General features: G+C 39.7%; 1 protein-coding gene across 1 annotated transcript in view; it reads right to left on the reverse strand.

The window, feature by feature from the left end:
* The window catches only part of tmem135 (transmembrane protein 135), a 257,534-nt gene that overhangs the window by 142,267 nt on the left and 102,159 nt on the right, over nt 1-13,108 (reverse strand). Inside the window, exon 5 of the mRNA XM_007902332.2 lies at nt 11,353-11,418. Within this exon, the coding sequence (XP_007900523.2) occupies nt 11,353-11,418 (66 nt within the window). The remainder of the gene's footprint in view (nt 1-11,352; nt 11,419-13,108) is intronic.

A 13,108-nucleotide genomic window follows, 5' to 3' on the forward strand; every position in this document is an offset into this window, starting at 1 on the left:
AGATGATAAAATACAAGCAATGCAAAAATCTATAAGATGGGTGGGTTTTGCCATCCCAGTAGGAAATTCAGCATAGGCCTGCAATTTAATCCTAGTTGTGCCTGCTTCCTTACTGATCAGCTGTATGTATTTAGCTGCTAGTGCCAGGCAGAATATGGTGAATGATTCTTACTGTCTCCCACACTCTTCATAATGCAGAACAACGCAAAATGGATAAAAGATGTGTTCAGTGCTGCTCTGCACCAGGAGAAAGCAGGGGCTCCGCCAAACGTTTCACTGTTGATCACTACAGGATTGTTATAAAATTGGGTTTCTACAGGATAGAATTATTACAAGGAAGCGATTGCTGAAGAATATAGTCGCATGTTTGGCATGGGGCCACAACTCTAATGCATTAAGGATTCCTGAAAGTCCCACCCCTTAGATTTGCCATTGGAATTCCCACCTACTGGGGTAGAGAAGGATACAAGCAAAGCAATTTGAAGCGTTCTGCTCTGCAGGCCCCTAGAGAAGACCACCCACTTTAAAATAACTCACCAAACCTAACAACAGTGCCATTTGTACTGAAACAGCAACTTGCTACTTTATGTATTGAGGTTTCTTTATATGTAGACAAGTATTATCTGGTTTATATGAAATCTTAGCCAAACAAATCTTTCAAAAATTAACAGCTGACAAAGAACCACAACAGTTTTACCACAGCAAAGCTGCACAACTGACCAAATTCATAGGAACTCACAAACAGACACCTGTTCACTAGTCACTAAAGAAAACTGCTTACTCCCGACCACCACCCACCGCCTCCGCTCGCTCCAGTCTCCTGCTTCTCCCTCGTCCCCTCCGCTCCACCATCGGCGGCTGTGCCTTCAGCCATTACGCCCCCAAACTCTGAAACTTTCTCCCTCAATTCCTCCACCTTGCCCCATTTCACGCCAGGAGGACGTCCCAAGGCGCTGGACAATCATTGTTTTGGATCCGAGTTGGGGGTTTGGATTGGGGAGAGTGGCGGGTGGGGTGGGGGGGAGGAGGGAGGCAATGCGGGATGGTGTTCCAGAGGGTGGGGGCAGAGTGTTTGAAGGCCCATCTGTCAATGAAGGCAAGTATTATTATTGGTAGTAGTAGCATTAACAATGACCATCAGTGAAACTGACAATGCTTTTCGAGCATTGTTCCAATGATATTATATTACATTGTTTGTAATTTCAAACAAGACTTCCCCTCTCTAGCATTATTAATCTTTGCCTCGTTTTTTCTTTTCCTTTCACTTCTTTTTTAGTCTTGAAAGACTTTAATATAGCACTTATATACTTTCCACCCACCAAAGTTTATTGGAAAAGATGGAAGCACGAATGTGGAAAGATACCAAAAGAAACCAAAATTAAATCAAGAAAATACTGATTTTTAAAACAAAAAGGCTGAAAACTATTAAAACGTATACAAAAAAAAGAAACAAATTACAAAAGAGAACAACAGTGCAAAGGGAGAATATTCAGAGCGTGCCAGAAAACGACAGAGAGGCAGCAATAAAACCAGGCTAGAAACAGTCAGAGTGGCGGGAAAATCTGCCATCAGAGCAATAATACATGGCCACTATAATTGTCAGTAGTTTGCTATATTGCTACCTTATCTGTGGCACAGTCTCCTTAAAAAAAGCAGCAAAGAGACTCTTTCTTTCAAAAAGAAGATTAAAATCCTTGATAGGTCTGGAGTGCTTCGCTACCAACTGAGTAATTTCCCATCACATTCATAAACTTCTAAAGATTTACAATTCTAACATTTCTAAACAGTTTAACAAACCATTCCTCGAGACAGTCTGGCATCCTTACTTGCATCTTAACTAGCTGCTTTTCTTCTCTCACAGTCACATGCCAATTTTACGATTTTTGAAGTTACAATCCCTCAATTTCTCCTGTACAAATGACCTCCCTAAAGCCAAGGGAAATTGATCAATTTCTCACAGTTTTCCACCAATAGCTTCCTGAACAGGTCACTGGGAGGCACAGGAGAGCAGCTTAAGATAACACTGTGATTCTCTTCCTCTTGCAAGAAATTAGCCTCTCTGCATGTCCCACAAATTGCATTGCTGAGAGCAACTACTCAGCAGAGTGAGGGGAATCAATCTATATGACATTCTGCTTCCTTCCCATTCCACAATTACTGATTAATAATAATAATCCTTGCATTTGATATCGCTCCTTATCACGCCGTTGGGACATCTCAAAGCTTCACAGAATATATTGTAAAGTAGATTAACTGTATTTTGTGGGCAAAACAAAACTCACTTAATGGCAATGCACACTCTGGAGTTCCAAAGCCTTGGCTCTTGTGAACCTGTGCCTATTATTTTCCGGAATTGGATCAGGAGGATATGTACCTCCAGGGAGAGAGTGCGCATTCCATTCCAAAAATCTATCTCTGGGATTTCTATGTATAGGTGGGATGCATGGAATTCTAAGTTTGGTTTGGATACTCTTATGCATAGTGAAGAGCTTCCACATGTGTCAGACACCGGGCTGACCAAAAAAATGAAATTGTGGAAAATTGCTGTGTGCAAATTGGCTGCCACATTATCCCACAAAATAGTCACGCCACTTTGCAGTGTATCCTGTGAAGCGCTTTGGGACGTCTCAATGATGTGAAAAGATGCTATATCAAATGCAAGGAATATTATGAAGGTTATTTAATAATCTTTATATTATTGTTATTAAAAAGAACATTCATAATAATAATTGAAGCTGGATAGCTTTTTGCACTAATCAATGAGCCAATGATATGGGTGCAGAAGATTGGATGTATCTATGCATCTAACTATTTAGACAAGTCTCATATCATCAAGAACCTGGGCAACTGCAATGGAAACAATGACAGTAGCTTCCACATGGTCAACCTTTATAGTTAAGTCACAAGCTCAAAAACAAACAAAAGATTTGTCAACTCTGATTAAAGTATTTTTGGTGAGTAGTAACAGGCCTTTCAAGTACATTTCTAAAATATTACTGGTATTGAGCTTGGCCTCCTTCATTTCCTCATTTGGTGGTGCTTGTGTTAATGAATGACAATTGAACACGTACAATAATGTATTTAAAGTTTTAACTAGGTCTTGTATAACATTTCCAGTGCTTTTTGCAAATTTTCTTGCAAATCCCCCTGGAAATCTGTGTAAGTCTGTACAAATCTCCCGCTTGTTCAAATTTCCTGTTCCATTCAGTACCATACCAGATGGCTCTCTTATGCAGTAAGCAATTGGAGAAGACCCTTTGAGCTTCATTTACATGAATAAATCTGGTAGCCACCAAATTATTTTTTTTAATTATATATTTTATATATATTTTATATTTGTATCTATATATACTTAAAAGACTGAGCCAGAAAAGCAGTGAATCACAATCTTTCAATAGGTTGGGCATTAACTTCATGGCTGAGTTTAACTCCAGACATTTGGTCTGGCTGACTCCTTCACACAAAAAATGTTTAAACAGGCACTGTAGATAACAGTGCTGTAGCACCCTGCAAACCACAGAACAATGGAAAACAGCTGGATAAGCAGTCTGTTTCTTCTGCAAGTTAGAAACCGTAACTTCAAAAAATAAAAAAGTTACTTAAAGTCATTCCCAGAGTTGTAATTCCTGGACAAAAAAGGCTCTGAGGTTAAAATGCTGCCACTGGATGCTCACTTGTCAGAACAATCTTTTACAAAGCAAAGAAGCAAAAATAATGAATCGTGACATCCAATCTGCGACATTATTTCATCGCCCTCCTCCCCCTCCAAACTTTAGAAATGAAATGAAAAGTTACCCTGCACATTAATCAGACTCTCCCTTTGCAGCAACACAGGAAAGGGTGTAGGCAATGTAATGAAGGAAAAACAAGTGGGTAATATTAAAAGTAAATATAGTTTGACAGGATGAGAAAATTAAACCAAGTTAAAACAGTTAAGCTCTTAATCAACAAACAAAATGGCATATTTAAAGCTAATTTTAAAAAGCAGACATTCTACAGCATCTTATCTTCCTGTGTTCTAGTAACATGTAATTTTAAAGACACTAATTATTGCCATTAATAAGTTATACTACAATGATCTCTGACAATGTTACTTTACGATGAAATGTTACTTTATGGCTACCTAAACAAACAACCTTTTTCAACTGCTGGTATTATTGATTGTTCAAACTTAGACACAACAACAACAAAATTACATTTGTACAGCGCCTTTCACGTCGGGAGGACGTACAAAGGCGCTGGACTGTCGGTATTTCGGACCCGAGCTGGGGGGCGGGATTGGGGAGGGTGGAGGGCAGGGAGGGAAGCAGGGTGATCAAAAACATGGTTGAAGAGGAGGGTCTTGAGATGGATCTTGAAGGAGGCAACGGAGGGGCGAGATGGACGGACTGCTGGATGGAGTTCCAGAGGGTGGGGGCAGAGTGGCAGAAGGCCCGACTACCAATAGTGGGGCGAGCAAGGTGGGGGGGAAGTGAAGCAGGCCGGAGCCCGCTGAGCGGAGGGAGCAGGCAGGATGGTAGAGGGTTAAGGAGGTCGCAGAGGCAGGGGGAAGCGAGGCCTTGGAGGGCTTTGAAGGTGAGGACCAGGATCTTGAACTGTATCCTCTGTGTGATAGGAAGACAGTGGAGTCGGGCGAGGATGGGGGTCACGGAGCCTGGTGCAGGAGAGGACACGGGCTGCAGAGTACTGGATGATCTGCAGCCTATGGAGGGAGGAATTGGGGAGGCCGACAAGCAAGGAGTTAGTGTAGTCAAGCCTGGATATTATGAATACGAGTTTGAGGGTTTCGGCGGCCTGCGGTGTGAGACAGTGGCAGAGCCGGGCAATGATGCGGAGGTGAGGGAAGGCAGAGCAGGTCATGGCAAGGATGTGGAATAGAAAAGATAGTTGAAGGTCAAACACAATGCCAAGGTTCCGGATTGGTTTAGTAAGGTGGAGTGTGCAACCGTGGATGGTGATCGTTATATGCTATATAAACACTATATGCTCTGCTAAACACATAAGAATACAAGCAATGTAAAAAGGATTTTCAACCTATCTAGTCTATTCCTATATTATAAAGAGCATTCTAGTTTTTGATCAATTCCTACTCAACTATAGCAAAGTGAGAAAAAAAGAAAGAAAAAAACAAGTGTTGATTCTTAAAATTAAGACAAAATTTGAAACAGTATTATAATAAGTAAACACGTTAGAATGGTCAAATTCGTAATCCATTCAATTCAGTTTGTAGTGCAACTCCTCCTGCAACAAACGTATCCAACTAATTGAAAGGATCACAATTAATACTCCAACTAATGGCTAGGAGCAGATTTCACATCAAAGCTTCTGATTGAAAAGCACACAATGTAAAATGTGACCTGTATTACTGTTTCCTCATCTGTTGGAAGTTGCATTTGTAATTATCACATCAGTGACAAACAGCAGCTGATGGCTGTATTGTGCTTCAGGAGAAATTCAAATATCTTTACTTAAGGCTCTAATCTAATCTTTCAAGATTTACTTCTCATCACTTCCAACTAAGTATCAATGCTATTTACCCAATATTTTTCTTGAAACTTTTATTCATAATACTTAATTGAACTTGCTTACTTGGAATAGATTTTCTTTCACCATTCAACTGAAATATTTTATTTATCATAAGTATTTTATCAGTGCATATTTGGATCTTGTTTTAACTTTATGCTTCCTCCTAACTCGAGCACCTTGTTCAACCAAAGCTACAACTACCAAGACTGAAAAAGTAATTCTCAACAGAATTCACCTCATCCCACTTGAGATCCTTCACAGAACATAGAGCTTCAACAAGACAACAAGACTACATTTGTATAGCGCCTTACACGTCGGAAAGACGTCCCAACTATAGGATGTCTAGCTTCAGCTAGGATCAGTGAAAAACTATTTCTTAGGAACAAAGGAATGTGCAAGACCAAAAAAGACCATGGTCTATCTGTCCAGTTCTTTACATTCCTATGTTATTATTAACCTAAATAAATTTGAAAAAGGTCCAAATGTATATGCTCTTAAATTTTGATATTCAATATTTCATTATTCTTCATTATGATAAGTTTATTCACCTCGATGGTCATTCATTTCATGGCTGTGGAACACTGCTTGCCTTAATTGACTGCCATAATCGCCTACAAATCGTCATTACACTTTGCATTAAATCCAGCGAATATACACACACATTAATAAAACAATGTCTGCCTGCGCTTCAAGAAGAATCGCAATAAACAATCGACGCAGAGACATGATTTAATAAATTTATAGATTATTAATAAATTTAATAAATAATAATAATCCTTGCATTTTGATATAGCGCTTTTTCACGTCTTCTCGACATCTCAAAGCGCTTCACAGAATAGACTGTAAAGTGAATTGACCGTATATTTGTGGGCAAAACGCAGCAAATGACCAATTTATTATTGCTTTTGTTTTTGGAGGGATTATTATTAGGCGTGTGGAGTAAGGAAACTTGCCCAAGGTTTCGCCCTGCCTGGAATTGAACCCAGGTGTCTCGCTTGCAAAGCAAGTGCTCTAACCACTGAGCTACAGGACTCCACAAACTCATTTATAACTCATCAGAAAGGTCTTGCATCCAGGAATAACATGGGCATATTTGTTTTCAAGTATCTCCTATTGTTCATGACTTATGATCTAAAATGTATTTCAGTTTTGCATTTTTCACTGAAGTTACACCTGGTGGCTGCTGAGTCGAAGTGGTGCTATGGCATCCTGCATCACAGAGCACGAATCGAGCCATGTGGCAGCAGAAACAAAATAAAGAACACAAATGAAGCTAAGCCGCGGCAATAACAACAAAATTACATTTTCAAAGCATCTTTCCCGTCGAGAGGACGTCCCGGTGATTATAAATTATACATTTATATTTATCATTATAAAGATGCCTAAGCGAAAATCAAACCTTTCAAGGATAAGTAAAAGTGCTTGTCAAAAGGGAGAAGGCCCATTAAGTGAAATTGAAGAACAAAGAACAAAGAACGGTGGAGTTCTGTAGCTCAGTGGTTACAGCACTCGCCTCCCAAGTTCGATTCCTAGTAGGGCGAAACCTTGGGCAAGATTCCTTACTCCACACGCCTGATAATAATCCCTCAGGAAAACAAAAACAACAATAAATTGGTCACTTCAATCCACGACTGTTTGTGAGACACTGATGTGCACAATTGGCTGCTGCGTTTCGCCCACAAATATGCAGTCAATTCACTTTACTGTACATTCTGTGAAGTGCTTCGAGACGTCTAGAAGACGTGAAAAGCGCTATATCAAATGTAAGGATTATTTATAACAGCGCGGTTACACTTCAATGCTGAAAGGACTGCAACAGCACCCCAAAATGAGTTGCCCAGTCAAAGAACGGCACGGTCAAAATGTGTCCTATTACAGGAATCCTTCCAGATGAGTATAGATCAAGATGAAATGTCTGTCTGTCTGTGTGTCAATATACATTCCATATTGGATCCTTTGGTTCCAAGCGTAGCTGCAACCAATACAGCTAGTTATTTAATCAACTCTCATGTTAATTTTTCTGAACTAAATACATTCAGAATAGGCAAGTACTGAAATTAGAAATGTATTAACAAATCCCATTAAATGAAGGCCTTTAATGGACAAGATCATTTTCACATTCTACATTACAATATTTCTGATAGTGACAAACAGCTAACCAGCAGTGCATGACCTCCCAGTTCAACACTAATTGGAGTCCAATGGGACATTGAACATCGGTTATAAAGCAATACACAAATTGACTTCATTGGGTTCGTCAGTCTACCCTGGGACAATAGGTTCCATTAATCAACCTGTTGCGTAAATGTCTTGAAGGCAGAGGCATTTTCATGGATGAACTCTAAAGCTGAAAGAAAGTTTTAAATGCAGTTTGCACATCTCACTGGTGGGTAACTGAAGGCACATTAGAGATGAGTTTAAAGTCAGGTCTTCTGAGGGCAAAAACAGCAACTGATCAATTTCAGTCTTTAAGAATTTTTGTTATGTTTAACTAAATTAATATAGATTTGGTTTTGATCTTCAGAAATATTGATACAATACTACCTATTCAACTCTGTACGCTGCTGTTCCAAACTAATTCCAAATGCAATACTCAGCAGAAAGTAAATATATACAACCCCCCCCCCCCACCAACACCCACCCCAGAATTAAGTATTTTATATTGAAGTAGATCAGTATTTATACTGGAGGTGCAACTCAGTTCAATATTTTTTTTGGTAAGTGAATGTTGGGGTTGCACAACTGCAGTATAAGCAAACTCGGGTTATAATGAAGCATGTTGTAACAGGATTGTACTGAAGTAACATTGTGCCATGAACAATAAAAGCCATTCCCTGACCAATTTCCAATGAGTCATTTAACAGCCTTTGTTTGGGGTCAAAGTAAATTTAGCACCATGGCATGGTTTCTCTCTCTCTTTCTACTGGAGAATTGGCAACAACTATATTGCAACACATATTAATGTCCCTGCAAACTGTCAACACCAAAGCCCTGATCTGTCAACAGGTACTTGAATTTGTAAATACTATGTAGATATCATGAATGTTTCACAACAGAATGTTTCCTTGGAATTATTTAGTATCAAGTAAGGTTTCATAATTATGTTTTTATTATTTTAAATGTGATCCAATTAAATATTATTCACACAAAACAGAGTGAGAACATCAACAATTTTCTTTGCACTCGATACCAAGTTGTGGGAACTGTGGAATCAGAGGAGCAGCAAAGGACTTACAAAGGGAGCTTGATAGACTATGCACGTGGGCTGATAACTGTTGATCAAGTTTTATACTGATAAATACATATTATTACCCAAAAATTGGAAACACAAGTACTCTATGGATCGGACAGAAATTGCCAAGAGGGAAGCTGAAAAAAATGTATGGGTGTTATTTGACTTGTCACTCACTATATCAAAATAGTGCGAGGCAGCTCAAAAATAATAATAATCCTTGCATTTGATATAGCACCCGATCACATCTTTGAGACGTCTCAAAGCGCTTCACAGAATATACCATAAAGTGAATTGACTGTATTTTTGTGGTAGAAATGTGGCAGCCAATTGTGCACAGCAGTGTACCACAAACATTCATGGATTTAGTGACTTTTTTGGGGGGAATTATTACCCCCAGAAAAGCGATCCACCAATCGACTAACAAACGGGTTCCTACTTACTGCTAGATAAACAGAGACGTGTGGTGCCAGGAAACTTGCCCAAAATTTTGCCCTCCTGGGAATCGACAAGGCAAACAGGATGTTGGGCTATATAGATTGAGTTTAGATCTCCAAATTTTATTCTCATATTATACAGTGAGAATACAAGAAACTGAACCTTGCATACAATTTTGGTCACCGCAACATAAGCAGCCTGTCCAGACTCAAGAGTGCAGAAGGGAGCCAATTGGATAATCCCCAATGTTAGAGGAATGAGCTAAGCGCAACATCTAGATCTTCAGTCATGAGAGATCCCTATAATCGTGCATAAATCACTTCATGTCCTGGTAACTCCAAACCTCTCTGACATGCTTATACCCCACTCCACTATCCGCCTCTTGCACATCTCTCGTTCCCTCCGCTCCACTATCAATGGCCGTACTTTTAGCCACTTTGCCCCGACACCATAGAACTCAGTCCCTCGGCCTTGCCTCTTCCTTCCCTGTTTTCAGATCACACCTGAAGACCTTCCTCTTTGACCATGCCTACAGTCACCTCCGCTCTCTCCCCAGCTCAGCGTCAAGCTCTGCCACTGTTAAGTGCTCCGAGACACTACCCGCATGAAGGGGACTATAAAAATGCTAGTTGTTATTGAGAGAAGATTCATTTTAGCAGATAACCAATAAACAGTAACTAGGCAGGAAAGTACACAATGATCACAAAACACTCACAGCTTTTCATCTTACCATTTCAACAAATGTACAAAAAGGTCAAAGTACACATGCAACTATGAGTATTGAGATCACATGCCCAACAACGGTGTCTATTACTCATTTTTATTTACGCATCAAAAATGCAATTTCGCCACATGTGGATTCCCAATTCACTCTGTGAATAGTTGCTAACGGATTGGACAATCCTATTTTAGAGGGATGAGATCGGATGGCCGTAGGGCCTTCTTCATCCAGAACAATCTTGTGATCTTGTATAATCACATTGAATACATAAGAGAACTAAAAGTCTCTTTCTTCTCAGATGGACTTGACCAGAAACAAATTTACAATCAAGAGGATTGTTCTGGTTTCAAACCAAAAGTGTATTTTAGAGTATTTTGAGTATCATTGTGTAAGTACTCAATTCACCAATCACAATATTTCATTATACAGGGTGTACAATTATAAAATTGTCTTATGAGTTGTACATAATAGCTCTTCAGTACACACAGCAGCAATTCAGTACTTCCTCATAGACTTTGCTGAATTCACTTCACTGCATTGCAACTGACGGCTTATAAACATCATGTTAAACTGTAAAACTCTGGTTACTTCATTTAGTTGTAAAGTATAAATTGAGAAATGAAAAGCTGCATTTTCACAGATTCTAAACCTGTTTGCTCAGTGTCCAATTTTTTAAATATGGTTTATTTATCAAGCATATCCAAATGAGAGTTTTCTGTGCTTATTTTCAAACCTGTTGATTTTTAATCAGTCAGTGATGTTTAATCAGATGCTTAATAGGTTAAGCAACTGATTAAACATCACTTTGTCAATTAGAAGCCTTGGGGTAGCACAAATGTCCCACAATTCCCACTACATATAGTTATTTGAATGTTCTATTCTTCTTGAGCTTTTCATCTCCTATTCAAAACAAATGGAGAAATAGGATTCCAAACTTGAGCATGTTAAAAACACCAATGATTTTTGTACCAGAAATGATCCAAAGAACAAAAGATCATTTGATTGAGCATGTCAATGTGAACCATTCTCACAGCCCTGTTCGGTTCTTTGACAGCTAATGCCATGACAGCCCTTGGGCCTTAAAATACTGCTAATGTTCAACTATTCCATCAAAAACATGTTTGTTAATGCCCTAGTTTCCAATTATTGGGAAGTAGAGGCTACAACTCATTTCTCACTCACTTCAGTGGGTGAAGGAATAAGATGCATCCAATCAAATGGATATAAATCAAAAGCATACTGCAAGTGAGCGATATTCCTGGATGCCACTTCAAATGACTACTCCTAATTCAAACTAATTTAGCACTATGGTCAGCAACTTTCTGTAACTTTCTATAACTTGCAAGGTCAAGAAATCCTCTGACAAGAGATGAATATATTCAATATATATTCAAAAATATAATACAAGTATTTAGATATCATAAACAGCTCTTACCTCTCCATGTTTAATTGGATTGATGAGACCTCGTGTTACAGCCATTCGAAATATACTTTCAGTTGCCTGTGAAGAAAAATAATTTATGAGGACATGTATCTAGAATCTATTGAACATCATTCTATTACAAGATTTAGTGCGCAAAATATTTCTACACAAGATATATTGTGCTCATTAGAAACAAACCTTTCTCACTTTATCCAGCTAAGCAAAATCTTCAACAACAATTTCACATTTATATAGCGCCATTCACATAAGACAGGACATCACAAAGCTCTTCACAGAACTGGCCGAGAGCCTGAGATGGGGGTGTCAAAAGCTGACGAGGGTACGGCGAGTCAGGCAGGTGGTCACTGAGCACAGGGGGCAGTTGGGTTCATAAGGCTGCAATAGGTAACAGAAGAGGGTGGGACAAGGCCGTGGAGGGATGGAAGGATCAGTCCACAAGTACAATGATCCTGAATTCATCTTGTAAACTTCACCGAAATGTACTAATTAAAAGTCACAACCATTTCTGCAACAACAGGTGAGATACCCTCAATATGATTTACATTCTGACGGTATCAACAACACAACAACAAAATTACATTTATAGAGCGCATTTCACATCGGGGCCCGAGCATGGGGGAGGGGTGGTGTAGGGGTGAAGGAAGGCAGAGAGGTGGGAGCGAGACCAAAGGCACAGTCGAAGAGGAGGGTCTTGAGTCCGGCCTTGAAGCAGGCAAGGAAGGAAGCGAGGCGAAGGGATCGTGGAATGGAGTTCCAGAGTGTGGAGGCAGAGAGGCTGAAAGCCCGGCCACCGATGGTAGGGCGGGAGACATGCAGCAGGCCGGAGCCCAATGAACAGAGGAGTGGGCAGGTTGGTAGGGAGTCAGCATGTCAGAGAGGTGGGTGGGGGCAAGGCCATGGAAGGCCTTAAAGATGAGGACGAGGATCTTGAACTCGATCCTCTGGGGGATGGGGAGCCAGTGGAGTTGAGCGAGGGTGGGAGTGATGGGGTCACGGTGTGTGAGAGTACACGAGCTGCAGAGTTGAGGCTACAGAGCTGTAGGCTACAATTTGCAAATTTCTCATTTCTCACTCCACTTGGCTACACACGTTCCAGAAAGCTCACAGAAAATATCTAATTTGGAAAGATTCTCTCCTTGTCAACAATAGACTACATGCCCAGAGCATGGTAACCTTTATTGTAGTGCCACCAGAAAAAATGTGAAAGTACATTATTAATATATGCAAGTCATACAATATTTACACAATTATGCACCAGCAACTTTGCTTTTCCAGTTTATGACTATGCAAAACACTCATAAATGGCATAAACCTTACTCATAAGGAAAAAATCCAAAATATTATATGCAATTAAACAAGCATACCTCACAAGTATGACAAAACAGGAACAAAAAACTTTGGAAACCAGTTACTAACTTAAGACTGCAAATGGCACTTGAAGAACAAGGCCTTATTACTTTATTCATTAAATCACCTCCTCTTGCCCCCTCCCCCACCGCACGAGACAGACTCCACTCCAACAATGTGCCTGAACCCCAAACACAAAGTGCGCTCACAACTGCACAAGGGTCATTTTCAATTTCCCACAATAAATAATAATCCCTGTATTTGATACAGCGCAAATCAAGTCAAAACATCCCAATGTTTTACAGTTTTCTTTAGAGTCTATTGATTGTGTATTCCCTAATCCAGCAGCCAATTTGCACAAGATAATGTCTCAAAAACAGCCATGAAGTGAATAACTATT

Source organism: Callorhinchus milii, unplaced genomic scaffold, assembly GCF_018977255.1.
Source record: "Callorhinchus milii isolate IMCB2004 unplaced genomic scaffold, IMCB_Cmil_1.0 Scaffold4, whole genome shotgun sequence".
Classification (NCBI taxonomy): domain Eukaryota; kingdom Metazoa; phylum Chordata; class Chondrichthyes; order Chimaeriformes; family Callorhinchidae; genus Callorhinchus; species Callorhinchus milii.